At 56.4% G+C, this 26511-nt stretch overlaps 1 protein-coding gene across 1 annotated transcript in view; it reads right to left on the bottom strand.

Annotated features, from left to right (window-relative positions):
* The window catches only part of MPRIP (myosin phosphatase Rho interacting protein), a gene marked incomplete at its 5' end in the record, with an annotated part of 82499 nt that overhangs the window by 37773 nt on the left and 18215 nt on the right, over positions 1–26511 (bottom strand). Inside the window, 3 exons of the mRNA XM_082490290.1 lie at positions 887–1097; positions 5638–5722; positions 8770–8921. Coding sequence (XP_082346416.1) covers positions 887–1097; positions 5638–5722; positions 8770–8921 — 448 coding nt within the window. The remainder of the gene's footprint in view (positions 1–886; positions 1098–5637; positions 5723–8769; positions 8922–26511) is intronic.

Below are 26511 nucleotides of genomic sequence, written 5' to 3' on the forward strand. Positions count from 1 at the left end.
TCGCACCCTTGGCTTTTCCACCCTGACCACCCTTCAGGCCAATGGGGATAGTGGGACAGTCTGCAGGGAACTGGGGATATTGGTCCTACCCTTGGGTCAGGCTTGCATGGATGAAAGACCTAAACCTTCAAACCAAGAAATGGATGGCTGCAGTCACTGCTCTGCACCCGTTTTCATCCCTGTCCTTCCCAGCTTAGCATCCACCACAGCTCCATAGGTGCAAGGCGATGGACACCTCACTCCTGGCAGCCGGGAGCAGGTGGGAAGCATCCCCCATCCGAGCGGGCAGATAAAGGAACTGGCCACAGCGAGTGGGACCTGTCTGCGGCCGCGGCAGGAACAGTCCCCAGCCCCTATTGTTCCAGGGAGAACAATGCTGCGGCCCCGGCGCCTTCCAGGGACGCATCGGGGAGACCAAATGTAAACAGGGCCCTGACGCAGGGGCCGGAGAAGGAAGCGGCGCTCAGGGTTTGGCAGCCCCGACAGCCGGGCTGAGCGCAGCGTGGCCCCGCGCCCTCTAGGTGCCCCAGGCAGGGATGCAGAGGGGCTAGAAAAGTCATTTTCCCCCTCATTTTGGCCCCAGCATGAGGGCAACGTCGCTTGCAAGAGCAGGCAGCTTCATCTCCCTGCCGGGGCAGGATTGAGCCCCACACTGTGATTTTCCAGCATGTGATGAAAATTTTTTCCTTCCTGAACTTTCAGCCAGTAATGCCTCACTCCAGTCCCTGCACAGCAGGGACCAGGTCTGCCCTCCCACTCCTTGCTGGGATGCTCCGGGAACTGAACCTGCAGAAAACTTTTCCCTGTACGGTGTTTTTTTGCTGGCTCAGCTGCCTGAACTGGGTCACCACAGCATCACACCAGCTCTAGCACCCCCGTCCCTCACCTTCCTTGCTGTCCAGCGCAGGATCCTTCAGGGAGCTGGCAGCCCCAGCCTGGCCTTGCACGGGGCTCTGTGTTGGGCTGATGCTGCTGCCCCCATCTGCTTGGTCTTTGCCCCTCATTTCTTCCTGCCAAAGCGTGGACTTGGTGGCAGGAACCTTCTCCGCGCTGGGGATGTTGCTGCTGGTCACAGCCATCTTAGCAGGACCGGGCTCCTAAAGAGAACAGGGAAGAGAGAAGGGTTAGAGGGGTTTGTCCCAGCTCCGCACCCAGGGTGTCCATCAGGCTGTCCCCAGAGGCGTGGGTCCCACATGGCTCAGGTGCTGGCCACGACACGTGCCGTGACGGGACAGGGACAGGGCTGCTCAGCCATGCGCCACCCCCACATTCCCAAGGGGACAAGCTCGCAGGTGGAAACCCTGCCCCAGGGTAGCACGGGGGTGGGAATGGGTCAGGACTTCCTCACCCAAAAGGGACCATCACCACTCTTGCAGTGAGAGAGGAAACATCCCTCACTGTCCCTCCCTGGGGAGGGCTCCAGAAACCGGCCGCACCTCCCCACACATCCAGCTGGGAAAAGATCCAGAGCATTGGTGAGCCGACAAACGAAGGAGACCTTCAGCCGGGCGCTGCAGCAGCGGAGGGGCTCGCTGGCTTTGTTTTCGGATAGGAACTGCCCCTCCCGGCGTGGCACACAGGACGCTGCGGCCACTGACACATAACTCCTTGGGAAAAGTTCATTTTGTGCTCGCACAGCCCAGTCCCGAGCGGAGCAAAGCCCTGGCCTTTTCCCGGTGTTCAGGGTCCTGTGTGGCTCTGCTTTCGCTCTAGCACAGCAGCTCCTCCCAAAAGCCACCTGGTGCACCCGTAGGGCTCTGCACCCGAATTAATGTGCAACGCTGCAGACCCGCAGAGAAATGGGTCTGTTGGGTCCTGACTCACAGGGAACCTGGAAACGCTCCCCTCGCCTCCACCAAAACCCAGTTTGGGGTGACAGCGCATCCTTTGTAATTCATGCACATAAAGACAGCATCCCCCATTTCCCTCTGCACGCCCCGGTCCTTCTGCACATCCCCGGTCCCTCTGTGGGCTGGCTCATGGGCAGCCGCTGCCTTTCACGACTACAGACCAACACCAGGCTTCTCTCCCGGGTCCCACTTGCCAGGACTGAATTTTCCTAGTGTTACAGCTAACAATAAAAAAAAAAAAAAAAAAAAAAAAAAAGAAACCAAGATAAATGACATGGGATGGAGGAGAAAGCTAATTCCTTGCCACCAGCAGCTGCGTTGTTTGTCACAGCTGGTTTGCTTTGGGCCACTGATAAAAAGAATAAAACCCAACCAGTGCTGTATTCCTCCCGGGTGCTTTGGCTACCTAACAGGCTGCTTGTTTTAAAAAGGAAATACACCATTGCATCGAGCTTTACGCTATTTTAAAACCATACCCATCACCTTAAATGCTTCTCTAGCTAACGAGGGGCTCTGGAGTCCATCAGATGATGAATGCCATTTTGGTGGCCGCAGCCCGGGCTGCCCAGGTTCGGCGCACGCCCCAAAAGAGGCAGCAGCTTTCACAACTCGTTTAGGGTTTGGCTTTGCTCGTAGCAGATGCTTCGCTGTTGTTGTATTAAGCTTCTGCCTTAGCAGATTATTTTCCTTAAAGCCACCAATAAATCAATGACAATTAACCCCTCTCCAAAGTCTCTGGATTGTGGGAAGCTTCCCAGCTGCTTGTTCCCTTTCCCTGGAGCAGGGGGAATCCAGGAGCAGCCGAGCCAACAGCCACGGGCTGGGGACACGGGCTGCGAAGAGCGTCCCCTCCATCCCCCGTCATGGGTCAACAGAGCTGACGGTGGGTTTTAGCCCTGCACCTCCAAATCGGCATTCGCCGGGCTGTGCCGGAGCCGCCAGGGGATCTCCCAGGGAGCAGGTCCTGGCTCCGTGCACAGCCACAACAAGCAGCAAATGACCTCAATTTAAAAAAAAAAAAAAAAAATCCCCTTGGAAATTTCACTCTAAAGGAATGCAGTGTTGGAGGTAAACGATCCAGAGTTCACAGGCATCCTGCTCAAGGGGATGCTGCTTGAGCAGGCGGTCGGACCACACGATCTCCCAGGGCCCTTCCAGCCTCAACCTCTCCCTCATTCATTGATCCGAAAGCCCAAAGCTAATCGCCAGCTCAGGATATAGATTTTTATATATTCCTTACACACGCCCCCATATAATTATTTGTAGATGTGTATTTAATTAGACAGAGCTATGAGGGCCAAAAAGCGGTCTATAAGCAAGCAGAGAAATTAACTCTTTGCTGCTCAGCGGTATGAACAGCTCCAAAAAGGAGCGTGTACCAAAATCGGCAAAAACGGCCTCCAGTTGTGTTAAGTATGTCTGGGCACGCTCTGCTTACCCGAGCCTGCCGCACCCCCGTGCAAACCCGTCCTGCAACAGAGGGCAGTGCCTCAAATCCCAGATTTCAGCCTCAAATCCTGTCTCAATTTCCCAGGGACAGCAGGAAGGCAAAGGCAGCGAGCCCGGTCTCTCCCACTGCCAGAGCATGGCAAAAGCTTCAAGAGCAACCTGCCCTTTTCCCCTAAGACTGCAACCTCCTTGCAAAGCAAAGTTGAATAGGACTGCACCTAACAACTCCTGTCCAAAAATTTGCAGTTGGAGTGATCTTCCCAGCTTCGCCTGCATTGCTCCCACCCCGGTGATTTTGCAGGGGGAAGATGCAAAACGATGCGGGGAGCTGAAAATGGCCCGGATGCCCCAGGAGTGCCTGGCTGCAGCCAAGCTCTGCTGTAGCACAGACAAGGAAAAACTATGTGGGATTGAGAAAAAGCAGAAATATCCATTGTTTTAAATTTATTTTTTTTTTAGATCACAGAGGTGTCCGGCCCTCCCTGAGCGGCTCTCAGACATGATCTGCTGCCAGATTAGCGGGCAGCCGTCTTTAAAAAGAAATCAGGCTTTCTCCACCGGCACAGGGAGAGCAAGCTGAACGGCAGCCAACTTTAGGAGAAGCCATTTCACAGAGGGGGATTTGGTGCTGATTTTCTCCCCAGCATCCTCTCTCCCTCCCCAGACCAGCCACCGGCATCGGCACGACTTGAGAGACAGAGGAAAGATGCTTCTGCCTTTGCAGGTTGCTCCTGAGTGCCTGACACAGTGCAGCCTCCGTCCGGCAGCAGGTCCCACATGGAGGATGGTTTTGCAAAAGTGAATTTGAGTCTTTTTCTGGTGCCACGGGACCAGGAGCGACAGGGTGGCAAGGGTGGAAGGAGGGTGGCAAATGGGATGGGGAAAAGTGCCACCAGGCTCCGTGCTCACCCCATCCCCAAGCACCTGGGGAGCCCGTCCACCCGTGGGGAGCCAGCATCCTTCCCGCAGCAGCTTCCCTTATTTGGTACTCAGGAGCTCGAATCCTGTACGGTTTCCAAGAAGTTGCCATGGTGATGAAATGTAACCCAGAATGATGTTTTCCTGGCTCTGCGCCCCTTCTCCTCTCCGCTCCGTCCCCCTCCTGAACCCAGCCTGTATTTAGCGTTGCGACAGGGATGGGGTGAGCATCCCTGCCCTGCTGCATCAGCTTGCTGGGGCGCCCCGAATGCGGCAGCCCCCTCCCTGGGGCTTGAGGACTGGAAATTCATAACACGCCAGCTCTTGGCCATGGAGGAAAGAGGCAGCTTCCCTGGAGCATCACCAGAACCAGCACTCGAGGGGCTGTGACGACCCCAGCCCTTGGAAGGGGGTGGCTCAGACCTCCAGCCTGGTGTGCAAAAAAGGATCATCTTCCCCCTAATTTTTTTTCCCATTGCCCAGAAGCTCTTTATCCGGTGCAGTGGTGGAAACTTGATTCAAACAAATGCCGTACAAAACCCACCCATGGCCCAGTTTGCACGAGGATCATCCTGTGGACTTCATTGAAGGGGACCTGAAAACCAGGGCTCAGGGGAGCACCAATGTTGTTTTCAGTCCCCCAGTGCCGCAGCCTGGCTCGGCTGGAGGAGCCCTCCCGGCCGATCCCCCGCGGCAGTGGGACGCGCGCCTGGAGGTCAGGCTGCCTCAGGGACACGGCTGTTCTCAGCCCCAGCGAGGGACAAGGGTGGCCTCGGGGTCACGTTCCCCATCTGTGGGATTCTCCCCCACTCTGGCCACGTGGGAGCCCAGAAGGAACGAGTGAGTCACGGCCGGCCCCGCTTTTTACCATTTATAGTCAAAGTGAGCACGAAGCCACCGCTGGGTCCCTGGAGAGCCCGGCTCCGGCCCCCGGAGCTCCCAGCCTGGCCCTGGCCTTTAGTATTTTCCTTTCATTCCCATTATCTCTGGGGTCATCTCAAAGGGGGTAACCGGAGCCCGATGGAATTTCATCCTGTTTCTGCCGAAATGGCCCGTGAACGGCCAGCACCTCTTCCCGGTCCCCCTCGGGGACCACGTGGCTTTGCGGCTGCTCTGGGGACAGGGCGTGCAGGGTCGGTGCCACAAGACAGTGCCTGGGGGACAAAACGTGGCCCCAAAGGAGCCAGGAAAGGAGCAGCAGCAGCGTGTGACCCTGGGAAGTGATGACCAGGAAATTAGTTCACACTGTCCCGCTGCTCTGGCTCGCCCCAGCTCTCGCCCTCCGCGCAGGCAGCATCAGAGGGCCGGCAGTCTGCCACTCCGGATGGTTTGGAGGGATATTCCCCGGGAGCAGAGCAATGCCATGACCCTGAGAAGGAGGCAAGGGACCGAGAAACATTGTGTGTCCCCCTAGGATTACCTGGGGAGTTGGGGGCTCTACCTTCCTCTTCTTCTTCTGATTCTGCTTGTTTGTCCTCGGGTAGACTATCAGCATCTCCAGCCACCTGCCGGCAGAGAAAGCAAAAGATGAGGTCTGTGCCGAAGAGCAGCATGCAGGGACAGGAGCAACACTCGCACTCAACCACAGGCTGTAAGGCAGCTTCCCACAGGCTGGGAACCCCAAAGCTGTTTCCCCCCACCGGGGTGGCTCTGACCACGCTGCCCAGGGAGACGCTGCCCCATCCCATACCCGGGGCAGGCTGCCCGCGAGCTCCAGAGATGGAGTATCCGAATTTCACCCCTAACCCCAGACTTCCAGGGTTTGTCACTTGGCCGTAAGCACAATCCTGAGCTGGAGCTGGGCACAACAGAGGAGCTCAGCTTCTCCAACCTGGTCAGGGTCAACATGGTAAACAGTACCCAGAAATCATCCCAACCAGCTCCTGGGGGAAAAATGAGGCAGAACACAGGAGGGGAGGAGGGATGACCCCAGGGTGCTTTGGCTCGAAGCCCACTCACTGCAAGAGCGAGGCCACGGCCAAGGATTCAAGGATCCTGAAAGATCCTGAAAGACAGCCGAGAGGGACAGAGCCTCCGGCAGGACTTTCCCCCTTCAGCTATGCCAACACCCGCACACTGCACACAAAGCACTTTTGTCCAAGAAAGAGCAGCGTGAACTTGGCATCGAGAAGTCCAGCCCCTGCACGAGTCTCTTGTTTGGGGGACCCTCCTGTGCCCTCCCACCGCGGCCTGACGACCTGCCCCTGCATCTCCATGATCTCCACGGGGCTCCACAGATCGCTGGGCAACATTCCTGCTTCAGATGTCCCTGCTTCCCTCTCCTGTTCCCCCCACTTCACACGCTGCTGCTGTAAAGCCTTTTGAGATGACCACATCAAGTAGGGTTTGGTTAAGCAATAAATGCCAGAAGCATGCAACGAACGTAAAACAAATTCTCCCCCGGCTGGGGAAATCTTCCTGTCGTGCTGCAACTGCAAATGAAACCCGCCTGGCTCGGACCCAGAGTGGGACTGTTTTGGGATGATTAATGCCTGCAGTCAGGAGCAAATGCACTGCTTCAAAATCCAGTGCCGGGCCAATGAACAATAAATCAGCCCCACCTTGCTCTGCAATGCCTCTCTCTCCTGAGTGGCGGGCAGGACCAGCAATAAAAGGCTGAGCTGCGAACCGGGGAGAGGGAGAAGAGAGCAGGGCATGGGGGCTGGCCATGTTTTGGGGCATAGCCATCGCTCCTGTCTTGGCTGAAGGAGAGGAGCCGGCTCCCCCATGCCACGATTCCCCTGTGCCTCTACACCCCGGCTCCGCCACCGCTTCAACCCCACCACTGCAAACGGGGCCAGAAGGGCGGCTGTGCTGCCGCAGGACTGGTCTGCTGGCCCAAGGTGGTGCACAGAGGGGGAATCACCCACGCTGACGTGTCTCAGTAAAGCAGGGAAGTTTCAGTGCATGAAAATATGTGTCTGATCAAAATCCTAAGCTCTTGGTAGAAAAATGCCTATTTCAACCAGTATTTACCAGAACGGGGGGAGTAACAATCAAAGAAAATGCTCGGAAACAGAAACCATCTCAAAAGCACTGACTCTGCTGCTGCCAGAGCTTGGGCAAGCAGGAGACGCTGTGCCTCGGGAAGCGTGGGAAAGAGCGAGCGCTTCATCCCTTCAACTTTCTGCTCTAGTTTCAATTGTCAACAAATTCTTGGAGCGAGGCACCAAGCTCCAGACATCTCACACAGGAAATGCTTGCAGGTGAGCAACAGCACCGTGGCAGTCCGTCGCTGCACACCGGTGGCTCGGCTCTCGCACAGCTCCGCACCCCCACCAGCGGCAGCTTCAACCCAAGCCAGCATGTGAACGATAGACAAGGATGTTTCTAGGTCACCATCCAACACCTGGAGTTGGGAAATCTACCGTGATTTGCTCACTTTAGTGGCCTCATCTTCAGCGTTGCTGAGCAACTGCAACCCAGTGGCACACACTCCTACAAGCAATGGTATTTTAATCATCCTCGGAGGTCAGATGCTCCACTGGGACCAGGGAGGGTGGGCTGCATCCGCACCCTCTGCCAGGCTGCCCGCAGGGAGCGAGCGGGGTAAGGTGGGTGCTGCGAAGGTGAGTCTGAATGGGGATAGGGTAAATGCAGAGCAGGCAGTCCCAGGGGGCCACGTCTGCCCAGGGATGGACAAGGACCAGAGGGCGTATGGCACTCAGGGTCAGATGCGCCAGTCCTGGGACTATGGGACCTACCGCTGCTGTGGGGACAGGACCTGCCCCAGTGGGCTGTGCGGATGCTGTCCTAAAAGCACCGTGGGGTCACTCCAGCACCCATCGGCTTCAATCTCATCCTGGTGTTCACCCTGCGGCCAAGTTTCTTCCCCTGGCCAGTAAATAGCTGCTTTCTGCAGGGGCTGAAGCTGCCATGGCCAGCCCAGGAGCACCTCGGCATCAGATGCGCCCTCTGAGCATCCCACAAATGCACCGGCATAGCTCAGCTCGCTCCTGGGGGTAAACGCTGCTGGGAGCAGGATATTGCCCAACAGCAGACAACAAAACTGACTTGAAAACGGTGGCCTTCAGAAGTAACGAGTGACTCAGAAGCATCTCAGCTCCAGGGCCTGGCCAAGGCTCCTGGCAGAGGCTGAGCTTCCTTGAGCACTGGCTCTGGAAGGTAGCCGACATGTTGGGAAGCCGCAGGCTCCAGCATGGCACAGCCGAGCACACGCGCTAGATGCAGAGGAAGGACTTAAATCATCCCCCGCCACACCACTCTCCACTGAAGTCAGTGCTCATGCTCACACCATAAATCTGGTGGCTCGGGGGGTGCTGAGGACCCCACTCTGCTGCACAGCACCAGGCGATGGCAGGGGTCCGCCAACCAGGGAGTGGGGAAGGGGAAAGAAACCCCGTCCTTGTCAAAAAGGTGGAAAGAGTGGAGTTGACCGTGAGATAGCAGCTACACCCGGCCCCCAGGACTGTCCCTGCAGCAGGCAAGTAGTCAAGGGCAGTGGGCCAGTGGGCAAGGTCCCACCCACCTTCCTCTTCCTCCCAGCATAGGGAAGAGCCTCATGGTGGCTCAGCCCCAGACCTGCACTCACCCACTGATGATCTCCTTGTTCTCGGCCCGGATGAAGTGCTCCTTCTCCGGCGTCAGGATGCACAAGGAGAATTTCTGCCCTGTCCGGCTCTCCCCATCCACCACATCTGTGCACTGGTTCATGTTGATGGTGCCCTGCGGGAGGGTTGTCGGCTGTGAGGGGAAGGAGAAAAGAGTAATGTTTTAGGAGAGAAGAGCAGATAAGTGCAGAGTCGAGCCCTAAAACCTCACCTGGTGGACACCAGGACCCTACACACCGAGATGCTCTGCCCACCAGTACCCAGACAGATCCGTGCACCGTGCCGGCACACAGCAAAGCCCGGTGCTGCACATCTGGGGACACAGACCAGCAGGTACGACTCCTGCCAGCCTGGTCCAGCCCACCCCAGTCCACTGCTGCGAGGAAGACGCTTCTCCTATGTCGAAGACCCAGGGAAGGACGGCTGCCCCGCTGCAGCACGGGGACACCAAGGCAAGGCACCCAGTGGCCAGCTTCGGGTTCACAGCTGCAAACCATCTAGGGTGGTGGGGTGGCACCTGGGGACAGGGGATGGCAAATGCCCCACTGACCTCAGCACAGGACGGCTCCAGCACTATAGACAGACAGACAGACACACATGCCAGATTTCTCCTATTAAAGTTAACAAAACATGGAGTTTGCCAGGGAGGGACCGCATCATGGAAGGGACCTTCTTCATCTGATGGGCTTTGCAAACACAGTGTCACCTCTCGGCCCCCTTGCTCCAAGCAGACACAGCGGAGTGGGACAGGCAGTGACTCCCCTGGCCCGAGGGGACATGGAGGGACCCAGAGGGGTGTCAGCACTGACGAGAGCTGACAGGTCCATCTGGAGCGGCGCCGGCTCATCCGATTAGAGCACGGCCACCCGCTCCCGGTGCACGGCGCCCACAGCCCTCCCTTGCCAAGCAGTGATGCCATGTCTCCCCCATCCCCAGCCTGCCTGTGCCCCTCCAGGCTTGGTGACACTGGGGTCCCCCATGCACCCCCAGTGTGAATCTGCACCCAGGGCATAAACGACTGGGTGGAGGGACCCCTCCAAGATGCCAACAGCACCAAAGGAGCACTCAAAGCAGCCTGCGGCCACCTCCTCACCCTGCCAAAGCCTCCCTGCACCATCCAGATGGCCGGGACAACAGGGAGACGGATTTTTGGCAGATGCTGTTAGGGTTTTTACCATGGAAACTGGCTCCCCTGCCAGTAAAACCCCTCTGAAAGCAGCCTGTGCCATGCAAAGAAGGGGCAACTGGGGAGAGCTTGATGGCCCCAGCCTGTGACCACAGGAAATTCAGATCAGCCCCCCCGAGGCCTCCAGTTTACCCATCTGTGGGCCATGGAAAATAGCCCGCCTTCCCCAGGAAAAGGGCTTTTCCTGCAGCTGTGTCCCCTTGGGTGCCAGCCCAAGGGTGGCACGGAGCCACCATAGGTACTGCAGCAGCTGTGCCCAGCACGAGCACACAAACGGGACCGGTCGTACATCAGGGACACCAACACCTCCTCTTTTCCTTTGTGGAAACCAGCATCAGCATCCACAGACCCCACGGGATGGAGGGAGGGAAAGCAAAGCCGATCCCAGACCCCTCAGTACATCGCTTGCACAGCCGCCTGCCCTGCACAGCCGCGGGTAGTCGGCTCCTAAGAGGATTTTTTGTCTTAGACAACAAAAATAAAACCCTGTTTTCCGGAAGCTATAAAAACCCAACGGAAAAACTTTCTCCTGCTCCAAGTGGAGTCTTAGAAACATTTTTGTCTCACTGGCCTTCAGCACAGCCAAGGTCTCCAGGACTGTAAGGTCTGGGACCGACCCCCTTCCCCACTCAGAGCATTTTTGCACCAGGGAATGCAACCAGAACGCGGGGAAAAAAGGGGATGAGGGCACCTCCAGGAGGGAGCCCCAGTCCCTCACGGGGACTCTGGCCACTCAGTCCCTCTTGTCACAGGCACCCCTGGACTCCCCAGGAGGCCCCGCAGGGATTTGGCAGGGAGTTGGCACAGGAGAAGAGGAGGAGACAGACGGCTCCCTGCAAAACCCGCCCGCTCTCCTCTCTCTTCAACCCCACGGCAGTGTTCAGGGCGGCTTCCCCCGCTGCTCACACCCAGCCCCGACCCAAGCGTACCCGGAGCGGAGGAGCCGGTTTGCCCCCCCCCCAACCAGGCTGGCCCTGTGAAGTGGTTTTGCCACACAACCCTCCTTGCGAGGGTGAACGTTGGCATCTCGCACAGCCCGACACACGGGTCTCCATCCACCATTGTGCCTTCAAGCCAGGACGCCAGGAAAAGGGGCTGCGAGCAAAGTTGGGACTGTCCCCCTTACCCCTGCGGCCAGGGACAGGATGGGCACCAGGGATGAACCCTCCACCCCAGGGCAGCCCCCCTGCACCCCCATACTTCTCGGCAGCAGATGAAACCCGACGGACCAGCAGCCGCGCTCACTCGGGATGTAAATTCCTTTACACCCTTTATTTCCTTCCTCGGAGGCAGCGCAGCCACTTTGAAGCAAAGCGAAATGCAAATGGTGCCAAGTGGAAACGCACGCGCGCACACGCAAACTCCATCGAGGAAAAGGACGGGACTCGGGAAGCACTGCATCCCGGGAGCGCCTCGAAACCAGCCAGGGGTCCCCGGTGAAGGAGCTGGCGATGGCACAGGGCTGCTGTCCCCGTGGAACCCGGAGAACAGGGACAGCCCTCGTGTGCCGAAGCTGTGGGGGTGTGGGAGCAGGGAGATGGGAGAAGCTCTGTAGGAGGGAATGAGGACACACGGACCCCTTCACCACCTCTGAGCGCCCACTTCTGCACTGGGGGGAGGTTCTCAGGGCTGGGGATCCCCGGGGAAGGACGGGCAGAGCTGGTCCCCAGGCTGGTGCCAGGGCAGGTGAGGACTGCGTGGCTCTGGCAAGTGGAAGGGAATATATAAATGCAACAGCAGGGAGATGTTATACAGCAGAGACACCAAAACAATAACAAGGCTGGGATTTCAACCAGCCCTTTGAAAAGCAGATGCTTTGATACAAGGTCGAACTCAGCGTCGGACCCTGGGGAGGCTTTGCCTCCAGGTGAGGCAGGAGATGCTCAGGCTCAGCTCTGGCTCCAGCTGCCGGATTCTGCCGGTCCCCGCCTCGGGGACAGCCCCGTCCCCAGGTGCTGGCCCTGCCTTCGCCACTTCCCATGCTGCTGTCAGTGGGATGGAGCCTGCAGCTACCCCGCGACGGGATCTGGTGCCTGGGTGTTGGAAGCACAAGAGGGTGCACCCGCAGAGGAGACACCATTATGGGCACCACCACGAGCAGCAGCTCTCCTCGGTGCCACCAGCCGTCTCCAGCCCGGCAAGCGGAGCAGCCCCCTGCCGCTCGCCAGCACGGGGAAGGCAGCACCCGCACGATATGAGCAACTACAGCTCTCCACGCTGCCAGTACGAGCAGAGGAACTGGAGCCAAGAAACAATCACATTGCTGTTTCCCTCTGGTATGACAGATCCATATTTACGCACACACATGCTTGCAGCATTCCCCTTCCATACTACACAAAGCCCATAGTACGGTCTCCTCCTACTCCTCCTCTGCCTTCCCGGGTGCCCAGGACACGAGTGACACCGTGCTCTCCACATCCACACCACCAGCAGCCTCTGGACAAGATGTAGGGACCTTCGGATGGATGCTATTAGGATGCAGAGCCCAGCAACTGCAGCATCCCCCACCTCGGACAGTGGAAAGGAGGGAAAGAAAGAATGGGGACCTCTTACAAGTTCAAAGGAAGAAATCCCACACGGGGCATTACTGGGGATACCCAGGTGCTGTGGCAGGAGGATGCTCTGTGGGCGATGAACTCCCAGGCGCAGGGACTGATGCTGTAAGTCAACAGTTTATCTGCATGAGACCCTCATTTCCATACAGTTTTGCAGGGCTGAGGTAGAAATACAGCATTATTTAGACTCAAAAATTCCCTGATTTTCTCCAAGTACATTCCCCATCATTTCTAACGTGTGAATCGTAGGGGCTCGATCCAAAATACAATGGAGCTTCGCTCAGCAACGGCACACAAAATGTTTCCTGAGCAGGTAACCCCGCAGTCAAGCTCCCGAGGAGCAGCTCTGCCATGGCCTCGGTGGGACACGGCCAATGCCCATGCCGTTCTCCGGGGCTATTACACAACGTGGGTTGATGAAATCTGGAACACAACCTTTAAAGAAAGGCAATGGGGCAGGGGGAGGAGGAAGCCAAACAAAAGGGACATTTTACTTTCTGCCAAGAACCAGGAGAGGAAGAAAAAAAAAAAAAAAAAACCCACAACCATTTGTCTATCTCGCATGGCGGGCTGGTTGCCTTGGCACCGGGGCCCGGCTGTCCCGGGGGGGAGATCGTGGCTCTGCCGTCCCGCTCCACCGCCACGCTGCAGGGGAAGGGCTCGGGCTCCAGCTGGCTCTGCCCTGGCTCCCAGCGCCACCCCATAGCAGCAGCGAGCCTGCGGCGCCTGGGGAAGACACATCCACGCTGCCTCCATAAATGCTTCTTGACAAATGTTAATTCTCTGAGCTAAAATATTCATGAGGGTGGCTGCCGACGAGTGCGCTGCTCATCTGCAGCACTCCTGAGTACTCTGCAAAGGCTGCTGCCGCGTTTGCTAAAAGCTTCGCCCATCCCCAGTGACCGGGTTCGGCTGGTCGCGGTGCTCGAAGCGGGATGCAAGTGGGATCTTGGCTGGGCTGTGGCGTGGGAGGGAGGAAGACTCCGCTGCCCCATTGCCACGGGCGCATCAGAGCAATGTGGAGGCAACCATGCCTTAGGCAAGGGCAGCAACGCAGCTTGGACAGGCAGCTCCCGGCACCAGCACGGCGGCACAGGGAACCCACACCAGCACCGCCTCCACCATTCCCATCCCGAGGCCATTGGCAAAAAAACACCAACTCCTTAAAAAGTCACATGGAGCTCCCTTTTCAGCCGTGCGGGGCTATGCACGGCCTCCCTAAATCCCAGCTGGGGATGCACTGTGCACGCACTGGGGCTGGTTCTGCCGGCGAGCTCGGCTGGGTGCTGCTGCTGGGGCGCTCAGCCTGCCGGTGCCGGCAGGGCAGCCGCGGTGTGCCCCGAGCTGCCCAGGCGCCGGGTGAGCGGGGCTGGCACAGCAGCAGGGCTTTAATGAGCATTTTAGGTTTCCTGCCACTAGGCACGAGGCTATCGATACAGCCACAACGCGACCGGGGCTCTGCGGCGAGCAGATTTTATTACACTTATAGATTGTCTAACAGGCTGAGCATCCTGGATTTATTAAATTAGACAAAGGTCCTTGAAAACAACCTCTGCGGGCTCTGCAGAAGGATGGACTGGAGCAGTCACCCATCAAAGGGGGCAGAAGGTTGTGCTGCTCCATAACACACCTCCCTGCGAGCAGGAGCGCTTCCCCATCCTCGCCATCCCCATGGCAGCTCTCTGCTCACCCTGTGCCATCCAGGAAGGAGGCAGGTATCTTTTCTTGGCCACCTGAGCACACCTTTCCCACCTGCAGCCTTCCCATATCAGGAGCTACTGCTCAATGAAGCCACTGAGAAACCTCCACCATGCTCAGGCAGCACACCACGCAATAGAAAAGTAGGTTTTTACCATGAGCAACGAATTGCAACGGAGATATCAAGCAACACGCATCCCCCTGCACCTCTGCATGCACACCTTGTGCCCCCGTGCAAGAAACAAGGGAAGATGCCCCCGAATCCCACTGTGCTTTGGACTCTCCATCCAGCCAGAAGCCATCACCTCCTTTCACAGATGGAGGCACAAGCGGGGTGGCTCTGCACCGGCAGCAAACCTCGCTTGTGGTGCCACCAGCAGCCGCCCTGTGCCAGCGCAAGGAGGGGACAGGACACCCGCCTCCGGTGTGCAGCCAGTGATGCAGAAACAACCCCTCGGTTGGATAAACGCCACAACACTTCCCCGGACCCATCACACGTTTCCCCACCGTCGGCCCCTGCCTCTTCATCACGGGAACTGACAGCCGGCTCCTGAAATTTGTTTTGCCGTAGGAGCTCCCCGCAGCCCCAGGACACCCACCCCAGGGAACCAGCTTAGGGAGGTGGGCTTGCAGGATGGGTTAGCAAGCCCCATGCACGCCTGTCCCTGCACGCCGGGCCCTTGTAGAGCCCTCCCGAGCCTCTACCAGGAGATAAACCATCATCAGCTCCACTTTTGCCAGAGGGAAGGAATTTTCTTCCCCAGGAGCAGTTTGGGGAGGGGGCAAAGCGCAGAGGTTGGGCAGGAGAGTTCAGCCAGGGGCCGCTTTTAAGTGGAGCTGGTGTTTATGTCCACAGACAGCAAGTCTAAACACTGAGCGAGGCCATGAGCTGCCTGGCGAACTGGCCGCGAGCTGCCTGCGAACTGGCCATGAGCACCCTCGGGCTCCTCTCCCACCCAGTGCCACCCCAGCCAGGCACGGGCAGCACCCATCCCGGGGGTCCCCAGGCAGCAAGTTTGGGGCCACGCATGGCATCCACAGCCACGTCCCAACAGGAACCCATTTGGGGAGCGTGCGCTCGAGAGGAGCGAGCTCGGCCGGGGCTGTGCGGGAGGATGGAGCCGGCTCGTCTTGGCCTTATATGGCGATTTTCGCGCCGCTCTTGCAGCTCCCAGCTGCTCCCCACCCCAAAGCGGGGTCGGGAGCTGGCAGCCAGCGCCTAGTCTGCCTCCTTCCTGTTAACCTCTTTCCTGCTGGACGGCCTCCGAGGGGTCCGTACACTATGGGGATGGCCGTATCCTGTCCTGACACAACTGCCCGCACCGGGCAAGGGGGGTCAGCAAACCTGGTGGTGGTCACCAAGTGGGTGCAACCTCCCTCGATGCTGGGGTCCGACCCTCTGGGTCCTTGGCAGCATCCCCAAATCCAGAAAGCACTTTGGGGGAGCTTGCACCCATGCACACACGCGCTCCACATCCAACGCTGATGGAAGAGGGACAGAAGATGCAAAGAACATCAGCACCATGACGGGAACAAGAGCCAGGTCCCACCGGGATGGGGGTTGAGAGGTGACTCCGAGCCACCATCCCGGCTCTTTGGGGACCAAAGCAAAAGGCCTGCATTGCACAAAGAGCTTGGAGCAGCCGCTCAACCCATATCCCAGCTCTTTGGGGACCAAAGCAAACGCCCAACACTGTACGGGCACTTGCCGGCCCTGCTGTGCTGAAGGCACAACCTTGCAGCCCTGCAAACCCCAGAGTTATTCTTCCCTCTTGCTCTCTGGGATTTAAATGCACTTAAAATGCAAAATGTCCTCCTCCCCTCCTAAGAGGGGGGTGGGAAGAATACACGATAACGGATCCGACCCCATCTGCTCGCAGCTGCCAGCATGGCACCCTCCCCGCTCCCCGACGGACAGGCACAACAGCTACCCAGCCAAAGGGGAAGCAAATATCTCCAGCGTTCAAGCGAGTTGTCATGGTAATCAGCCTGATGGCAAAAGCCTGGCAAGACCACGCGGCGGGACAGTACACGTGGCGAGGGACCAGAGCTCGGTGCAGGGACCATGGCGGGCGAGTTGCCTGGAGAGGGAAATGCAGTTGTTTGGGGGTGGGAAGGAAAGGCGGGCTGCATTTGCATCTTGATATTTTAATTTTAAATTGCACTGTTCCAAATTGGCCTTGTCAACTTTATTCTCCACCCCCTCAGTGTAGGAGACAAGTCCCAGGTGGTCCCCGCACCGCGCGCTGCCAGGCACACACGTGGCAGGCGCTCACCACCACCGCCGCGCACGCCGGCTTGCACGTCCCACCCCAGGAGCAAAGGGCTTCACCGAAACATCAGAAACCATGTCCCCATAGCAGGACTCGTAAGGTCACTCACACGTGGAGATGGTGATAGATACGGTGATACCAATTTTGGAGACAGCTCAGGAGGTGGAAAGCTTGAGTCCCCTTAGGATGATCTCCACCCATGTTGGCCAAGGCCTGTTCAACCACAGCTGGACTGGGATTTCTTCTTCATGGGGGTGAGGGAAACAGCTCCAGCACTGCCTCGGTATCGGCTGTGCTGCAGAGCCGAGGCTGAACCAGGACAGGCTCTGCCCAGTGCCCCAGGCTGGTTCCCTAACCAGTCACACCAGGGCTGATGCTGCTGCACTGACTCTCCAGAGACCTTTCGCTGTTGAGCCTAGAGTTTGGTAAAAAAACTGGTAAGAAGGACAATGGCCTTGCTCCGGATCCTTATGGCAGCTACGAAAAGGTGCAAAAGACATTTAAGTGAAAAGGGCTTCGCACCTTGGGAAAAGACGGAGGAAATTAACCCGGGCGAAAACTCCCTTGCTGCTTGATTTTGGAGCCAGTCTTCTTGCAAAGTGGGAAAATAACTGCAGTTGATGTGGGCTTCAATGTTACTTACAGCACCAAATGCTGCTGGAATGACTCCCAAGGTCTTCTGTTCAGCACCGCTCCGACCTAGGGGCAACTCCCACCACGGCCAAGGGCCACCCGAGGTGCCACCACCCTCACAGCACGGAGGCGTGCTGCAGAGTGCACAGAAACCGGGCACTGGCTGAGATGTACGAGGCCACCCCACTGCACGTGGCACCCAAAATAGGACTGTGTGGAGAAACTCAGGATGATCCAGACTAGAAATCTGTGAGGAGAGAAGGGGCTGTGGGGGCAGCTGCTGCTTCTGTCTTCTCTAAACCATCAAGGATGGGCACAACCAAGGTAAGAGTCATCCAAGGAAAGCAGCAAACTAAATCCATCAAAGCCCTGTACCTCCTTAAGCGAATCCATCTCCTCTCCAGCCTAGAGGGGAAGGAGGGATGGGTCTCCTGGTCTCCAGCCATCCCATAACATCTCCTGCAAGTGCACCCAAGCAGAGGAATCAGAGCAAATACACAGCAACAGACTGAGCCATCAATACCGTCACAGCCATGAGAAGCCGCCTTCGACAGCCGTCGTCTTGAGCTCTGGGTAATTTAAGGTGCTGCATTACGCCGGCTCAGGAAGCACAGTGAACCACACACAGAGCAAGGTGAAAAATGCCAAGGTGAAAAAGGCACAGTAAGAGTAAATAAAATGGCCAGATGTTTCTTGGTGTCTCAGTAGAAAGAAAAAGAAAAGAAAAAACTTTCAGTTCCATATAAACTAGGAATTTTCTTTTTTTTTTCCACTAAAACACAAAAATAAAGGAAGGAAAGCACCACTTCACAATGGACAAACTCAGTAGAAGCCTCTCAGCAAAGCTCTGCTACAAACTCTCACAAGACATAGGGTTAGACCCACTCAAGCCAACTCCATCCGACCAGCAGACCCAATGCTGTACCGCAGGGCCACAGCTGTGGTTTCTCCCCGTTTTGGCTTCTTTTGGGCTCAGCTGAACTGAAAAGTTGCTCAGCAGATTTTGCTTTATAGTGCATAAAGGCAATTTATTTGCGGTCAACACTTTTCCCACCCCACGCCCGCCTGGTCTCCCTTCTGCGGGGAAACAGCAGGCTCTGGTCCAGCTGCAGCAAAGCAGACCCCGGTTGCGTCCCACACTACGTATCTCCTGTGGGAGCCATGCACTGTAGCGCTGCTGCCGTGGACGTGGGGTTTCCCCCAAACCCCCACTTTCTCCCCCAAGGACTGTCAATACAGCATCTTGCACCAGCGCTCAATGACTGCAAACGAGGTGGGGACAACCCTGGGGATCGGCAGCACCAGATCCGCTGGAGGCTCAGGCAACTCCCACAGGCGCAGATGCTTCAGTGGAAGTTCTTGAATCCGGCCAAATTAGCCTGGAAATCTCATTACTCCCCAGCACTACTCTTACGAGCTTTCCAGAGCTTCCTGCAGGGCTGGGAATACCACACGGATGGGCTCCCAGGGCGCTCAGGGGTCTGCAGCTGGGGGTGCGAGGGGCAACCCAAGCAGAAGAGGATGGGTTGGGTTGGCCAACCAAGCAGCAGCTACCTCCTGCACCCCACACCTCTCCCCTATAAAAAACCCCGTACCTGTTCTGCTCTGCATCACTCCCAGCAGCTTCCAGACAAGTTTGGACTCTGAAGACCTTCCCAAAAGCCAAGGCTGTGGCTGGAGAGTGTTCTTCAACCTTTGACCATTGGCCATGCCACTGAATGGCACAAAATGGGAGACTTTTTGGCCAAGAAAGGCAATTCTAAGGAGAAAAGCTCCCAACAGGTACACACGGCTGTTGAGGGGCAAGGAGACCACCCGGCAACAACTTGAGCGGGGCTTTGCGGCCACACGCAAGGTGCGGTGGAGGTGCTGATGCAGACAGCCAAGAGCAGTCCTGGCCAGGCAGGCACTGCCAGGTTCAAAGGCAAGCAGCACCTGGTGGGAAAAGCACTTTGAGCGCCTGCCACAGCCAGGGACAAAGGCTGGGAATAATGCACCAGGTTGCCGGAACCATCCCCGTGTCCTGGGGGAGCAGCATTTTCTCCCTAAACCTGCTGCTCCCATCTGGCTCCTGCACTTACAGAGGAGTTCAGGGAAAGGAGCAAGTTCACGGCCGTGAGCTGCTCCTGGGAGGACTCCCTGCAACCTCTCCTTCGGGAGCTGCCGTTCAGCCCCAGCAGAGAGGAGCAATCTGGGGCTGATGCACCTGAGGATGTTTCTCCATCCCCCATACCTGGGACAACAGACTTCACCCCCCAGCATCGGCCTGTGCATGGCATTAACTGCTCATGCAAGCCAAACATCCCCTTCCTCTGCACATCTGCTCCGTCCATAATCCTCGCTGTCTCTCCCCTAATGGGAAAGCAGCCAGAAAAGCGAACCAAAACCCTAATTATATCCCAGTAGCTCTCCAGCGCCCCGGTGATCCGCTGTGACTTTTTCCATGCGGTTGCAGTAGGACTGATGAAACGAGGAGAAAAGGGTCAAGGCTGGGAGCGCTCCAAAAACCCACCCTTTCTCCCCAGCCGCAGCATCACAACGGGTGGAAATCCTGTGCAAGCGCAGGGTGCTGCCGGGGCATGTCTAAAACCAACCTGTGCTCCCGTCCTCTCCGCCTCCTCTCCCCGGGGACCCTGTCACCCACTGCAAAAGAAACACTACAAGCATCCTGTGTGGGGACTGAGAGGAGAGCGGTGACAACCGTGGGCTGCAGCAAGAGAGCAGCCCACGGCCTCGCTGTGGGTCCCCAGGGCACTGTTTGGCCACAAAATCACGGAGAGCCACAGCACCCATGGCACGGGGCATGCAAGAGTGGGGACCCCCGGGAGTGCAGCCCCGCAGCAAGGGGTGCAACAGCAGCGGAGTCGTGGCATGGCTCTGGGGCGCATGCCGGGAAAACATGGGGAAAAAACACTCCCTGGTTAAGTGAGAGCCTTCCCCACCTTCCCCCGGCCCCCAGAGCACCCCGACCTCCCCACGCAGCACCTCTGCCCCCAGGGATCTGCTCTCCCTTAAAAGCAGAAGAGGTGGCAGAGGAGCCGTGCTGCCCGCGGCGGGTGGCAGGGTGCAAACCACGTTAATATACACAGACAAATCGGCTCCTGCATCCCACGGGAAGGAGGTGAAGGGTAACCTTAAGTTGCTGCGCACGTGATTTACCGACAGTAACTTTAACTTTCAGCAAGACTGACTGGCTGTTTTATCTTGTTGCCTGCTCGCAGTCAGACTTCAGCGACTGCAGGGAAGGGTTTCTTCGGCAGCTTTGAAGAGACAGGGCAAAATAAAAAGGTCTTAAAAAATACCCATGCTGTTACCTGTGCTGGCATTTTTTTTTTCCTGCCTTATATATTTTGCAGCCCATAATAACTCAGTGAGCAACACCAATAACAAAACCTGCCTGGGAATTCTCATTTTTCACCAGAAATACCTCAAAACAGCATAGACAAAAGGTGGAAGGCTTCTGAAAAACCCCTGCATTCAGTAACCCTGAGAAAAGCCATTTACAAAACCTCACTGAAGACCTCAGCTTGACTCCACGCAAGTTTTAACCTGACAATGTCCCTTTTACAGGCTCCAAACCTGATGAATAATGCATGTCCAGGATAAACCAGAAATATAATATTCGCTAATGCTTACCATAACAGAGAAACAAGGACTGCAAATAAGTAATTTATTAACCCCAAACCGTGTTGCTGCTTGAACAGAGTGCACACCTCGGCTTTTGGCCCCAAAAACACCGGTGGAAAGTTTGCTCTCGAGCCGTGGCAAGAGCATGCCGAGGGCTGGCTGAGACCCCCCGCTCTCATTGCGCCTCCAGCACAAACATGCCTTGTCCTGGACTCTGGGAGATGCTGGCGGGGGGAAAAACCCCTAAACCCCTGAGAGCAAGCCTGGGAGCTGCCACCCTCCTTCCTCCTCCTCCTCCTCGGGGGCCGCAGCCGCCCCTTCTCCGCCGGGAGGAGCGCAGCGGTGGGAAGCCCACAACCCCGCGCTCGCCCGCCGCTCTGGCCGCTTTCTCAGGCATTCCAAAATTTGGCCAGAGCCTCTTTTTGCAGCACTACCACCCACCCCACCCCCCCCCCGCCATGGCTGGACTCCTGCCTAATTGCGTATTTATTTATTTCTGCATTTTCCCAGCTCCCCGCACACACTGGCGCAGGATGCAGAGGGGGGGGAAGCCGAGGCCAACTCCCCAAGGCAGACACAAAAAAAAAAAAAAAAACAAAAAACCAACAAACTACCCCGGAGGGGTGCATCTTCCCCCATTCCCCCAGAGGGAGCCGGGAAGTGCGGGGCCAGCCGGGAAGGGGCTGGGAGAGGGGGGCAGGAAGAGGGGATGCCAGCGGCATTGCCCACCCCCTTTGCTTTGTGCGCGCGCTTGGGGAAATTAAAAATAGCTGCATCCAAAGAGTGGCTGCAAGCACCACAAAGAGCGTGTTGAGCGGAGGCAGCTGCAAGCTATTTTGCTGCCCCCGGTAATCAGCATCTCGGCTTGCAGAGCCCCCCCCTCCCTCCGGCCCCCCCAGCCCCTTCCTTCCCTGCCAGAAGCCGCCGCTGCCTTTCTCCAACCCACATATGTCATGTCAACAATCAATGAATACAGGATCTCTGCCGGGGGAAAAAAAGGAGGAACGCGCTTTGATTTTTGGAGCAGCTTTGTTGCCTTGTTCGATTTGTGTCCTCGTCCTCCTCTCCGAGCTGCCACCGAGGGTTTTGCAGCACCGAATCCCACCAGGCGAGGCCAGGATACCCCACACCACCCAGCAGAGATGGGACCCTTGGTGGGAGCAGGGATGTGCCAGCCACCGGGATGCCATTTCTTGCAGGGATTCCTTTACGCAACAGGAAAAGCGGTGCTATTGCCCAACCTTACCCAACCCGCAGCCCACTGGTGGACCTCACCGACCTCAGCTGGTGGCCCGTGAGAGGGCTGGAAAGAATTAAAACCAACCTCATCCCTACCGGGGAATACACGGGAGCCCAGCACTGTCTCAGCTTGCAGAGAGCTGGAATCGGGCACCCACCGAAGGCACCCACCGCTGCAGCCCCTTCCTCAGCTGCCTGTGGGGACTACAGCAGAGCTCCCACTGCCGACATTTCAACTGCTCTACCAGAAAGAAAAATGGGGAGAAAAAAAAAAAAAAACAAACGGTAAAAAAGGAAAAAGCAACTGGAGCAACTGCCCGTAGTAAATACCAGTGGTACCATCTGTCACTCGCCACTGCGGTATTCAGGGCCGTTGCTGGAGTGCTGTGTTTTGTTAGATGTTTACGGCGTGGTGGGATGCAGAGGAAAGGCAAGTCCGAGGCAGAGGGTGGGAATGCCAGCCGGGGCCCAAAGGGCTCACGTGAAGGTAATTGTGCGCTCGGCAATTAGCTGTGTCGTTTCACTACATCTTCACTGCTAAATGCTGTTAGAGGCAGGTTTGATTTCTGCATTAACGTTTTACAGCGGATCACGATTTTTCTTTCACCGAGAGCTTGCAGCCAGGCTGGAGGCCATGGGTACGGAGCCCAGATTTCCAGAAGTCACGAAGAAGAAACTCCAGCTGCTGCCAAGTGCCTGTATCACTCTGCCTCCCATAAACTAGACAAATGCAATTTACAAACCAGCTCATTTCCCTCGCTGCTCTTGCACACGTCTTCTACGCAAACATCTTCTCTAGGTCTCAAGAGATGGAGGAGTACGGAAAAAGCAGAAAGGACAGAGCCACTTGAACCTGTTCTTGTTGCTCAGCGTAAGAGCAATTCCAGCTTTGCAGCTCGCCCAGCAGAAGACAATAGGGGCTGTGTTGTTTCCAGGAAGGAAGCACCTGGGCCAGGTCATCAAAGCTGCTTGTTCATTAGGAGGTCACTGGCTGTATAGAGCTCTCCCAACTCTGCTTTCATCCTCTTGCCTTCTTGTTAACTCCCAAACCTCCCACCACGGATTGCTTCACACCAGGGCCTCTCCCGAGCAGGTCCTGCAGGCACTGAATGCCCTTCTCAGGGCGCCTGGACACAGACATCAGCATCCTCCACCCATGCTTGACAAGACATGAACAGAAACAGCCAACTTGATCCACCTAAGCCCACAGTAAACCCAGGCACTTTTGAGGCCCCAGCCATGGTCCCTGGCCATGGACCCAGGTGCCAGGACCGGTGTTGGAGCCATCCCCGGAGGATTCCTTCCCTGTTCTCTCAGCCCCCGCAAACCACCCTTCTGCAGATCAGCAGTTTTACTTTCCGAAACACTACACTAAACCAAACTAAAAGAGGTAAAATAGAAGAGGGTAGGGTAGAGAACCATTCATGGATGTGCCCACAGGTGCCTTGACAGCATGACCCACCTCCAGCAGCAACTGGGACCAGACACTTCAAGCAGACAGACAAGGGAAGACATGAACCCCCCTGAAGCCACTGTTATAGGATCCTCACACCCAATCCCAGTAAACAAAATGACACTGGATCGGCATTAAGCAAGCCATCATTATTAGAAGGACCACGAATGAAGATTTGCGTATCTTCCCAACCCCTTCAAGGCTGCTTGGTCCCAGCTTCAGCAGTGTCCTGGGGAACAAGTTCCCAGGGCTCCCTGCACGTTCATGGATTATTTTTCCCCAAAAGCAGTACTGAAAATTAAACACAACAAATCCATCAAAGATCTCCAACCTCTGTCCAGAACCACCAGCGCTTGTGCCGTCTCTACATCTCCTGTAGAGGCATCACAAGGATATGCTTTGTCCCCTCTCCCTTGCATCCTGACTTCAGGTGTCCCTCTCCTGGAGGAGAAAGGATTGCTGCTCCCCAATTATTCCCAAGATTTCCTTATTTCTACTGCATCATCTTTGAGATATGCACTAAACATCCCAGGTGAAAGCTCCCCACAGATTGTCTTCCACCCCACTTTCCACCAAACCAGTTATTTCCCTGGGTCTGCTGCCCACCACTGCCCATCACTCCCACCCTAGCTGGCTCACATCCTGCATGATTTCCCATCCGCACCATGACCAGGAATCCAGGAGCTCCTGGATGGAGCTGTTTCCCCATCTCCATTGCATAAACTGGTGAGACTGGCAGGGCACTATCACCAGCATTCACCAAGGTGACACACCACCTCCAGACCATCGCAGGATGTGGCCGTGCAAGGGGTTGCTTTTCCCCTCCATTAGGGTCAAACAAAAAAACCAGAGGAACCAGGAAGAAATTCCTCCCACTGCAAGACCCAAGTCAGACCAATGCCCTGGAAAAAATCTGGGGTGGGGACAGGGTCCCTGCCACCATCCCAGCCTCACACAGCCGCTCCCCTCCAGCCCTTTCTGTTTCAGCTTATTTTAAATTTGAAACACACTTTGATTCAAGCCAAAAGCTTTTTATGGTAAACAGAAACTGAAAGTCTTGAAGATCTGGCACACAGAGGCACCGGCAAAATTGTGTCCGTGGGGGGAAAACGCCGGGGACGAGGGGAACAGGAGTTTGTAAAGCCTGGTGCTCCTGTGGAGGAGGACGCAGGGAGAGCTTGGAAATGCTTAAATGGTGAAACGTGTGGAAAAAGTAAGGACAGAGAGGCCAGGATGTTTAAGGTTTGTTTTTAATCCCTGCCAATGAATTTCCATTCTGTGCCAAGACTGAAGTAAACTGCTTTGATCTGAAAAGGAGGAAAAAAACACATGCACAGATTCTTGGCTTCTTAAAACAATATAAATGACAAAGGAGGGAACTACGATGAAAATTAGCACGGCGCAGCTTTGCTGACGGTGACGTTTTAAAATGCCCCTTTCTTTCAAATAAAGAGAATTTGGGGGGAGGATTGATTAGGAAATAACAATTACATGCATCTACGCATCACAGCATCGGCAGGTATGCATCGCTCCCTTGCTCCGATCCCCCCCCAGCAGCCACCGATGCTTACACCGTTCTCCTTTTTTACCCATTTATCCATTCCTTAGGCTTCCACAGCCGGGAGCGGGGCCGGGGGCCGTGCAGGGCTCCAGATGTGACCCAGCAGCCCCCTGCGCGGTGCCAGACCTCCCACCTCTGAGCTGGCCTCTCTTCTCCTATTTATACACCCGGTCCAGGGGTCTCCGTGCTCCCCTAACCATTGCCAGATGACGGTCTGGCCTTGCTCTTCATCCTGCCCCGACCCCATCAGTTCCCGGATCCCTCCTGACCTCCCTCCCAGCCATCGCGGACTGGAGCAGAGATGTCCACTCCACCGTACTGAGGTTAAAGCTATTACGATCCACCCGAGTTCCTGACTTCGGAGCAGGACTATCATGCTGCGAGCCCGGGAAAGGTCTGCGATACCGTCACAGAGGATGCAACCACTCAACCCCATACGTACAAGCAAACCCTGGCACGGAGGCAGCTGACTACTGGTTTAAGCATTCTTTTAGACCCTACCCAAACAGTGGTCTTAATGCCCCCTCCCCAGTTTTAGAGAGCAACTTGACTCCAGCAAATAAGGGGTAGGGTAGAGGCAGGGCTCCCACCCCATCCTCACACTTTGCCCCGCCACACTGGAAGGTGCCAGACATGATGCGAGGCCAGTTTGCTGGGAGAAGGACACATCATGCCCAGGAACGGCCGCCCACAGGGAAGCTGGGAAAGCCCATCCAGAAGATGGAGTTATCCACAACACCACCAAGTTTGAGATGCTCCCAGGTGAGCCTGAATCTTGTCCTGCTTTCAAACCAGTGTATCCACAAAAAAAAATAAAGCAAAATGAATAGTCTCAGGCAGCCACCAAAAGGAGGCCTGGTGCGATGGGAGAACACCTCCAGGGAGGATGCAGCTCTTGCTGGGGGCAAAGCACTGGCACAAATGCCAACCTAGTATAAACCCCAGCCCAAGGGAAGTGGCAGAGGGGTAAACTGAGGCACAGAGACTAGGCCTGGCCCATGGACACATAATGAGCAATTAAGAAGCCAGGCTGGAGATCCAGGCCCTCTTCTCTGACCTGCTCCAGCCACAGGGCTGGATCTTTCCCAGGCGGTGCTGAGGCCTGCAGGTCTGGGGAGGGATGGGACAGCACTCTCCATCCCTGCAAAACCCCTTCTTGAGCACCCACTGCCTCTCCACTATGTTCCCACACAGCAAGGTTCTATTTATAGAAGCCTTGGCCACTAATTATAGATCATAGCAATCAAAACAAAAGGAGGCAAATGCTCTGCACTTGCCACTCTCCAGCTTGATCCCCTTACCCCGGCACAATTTTTGTGGCAGCTCCCATACCTCAACCGAAATCTCCCAAACCACCCTAGTACCGTGGTGCTGGGATGCTGTCCTGCTGCAGCAGCAGCAGTGGTTTCGCTGGGGACCGCAGGGTGTTTTACCAGGAGGACTGAGACCTCGCACAGCGTGAGGCAACATCAGAGGATGCAGCTGCCAGCACCAGTTT

This window comes from Vanellus vanellus (genome assembly GCF_965231255.1).
Source record: "Vanellus vanellus genome assembly, chromosome: 14".
NCBI classification, from domain to species: Eukaryota; Metazoa; Chordata; class Aves; order Charadriiformes; family Charadriidae; genus Vanellus; species Vanellus vanellus.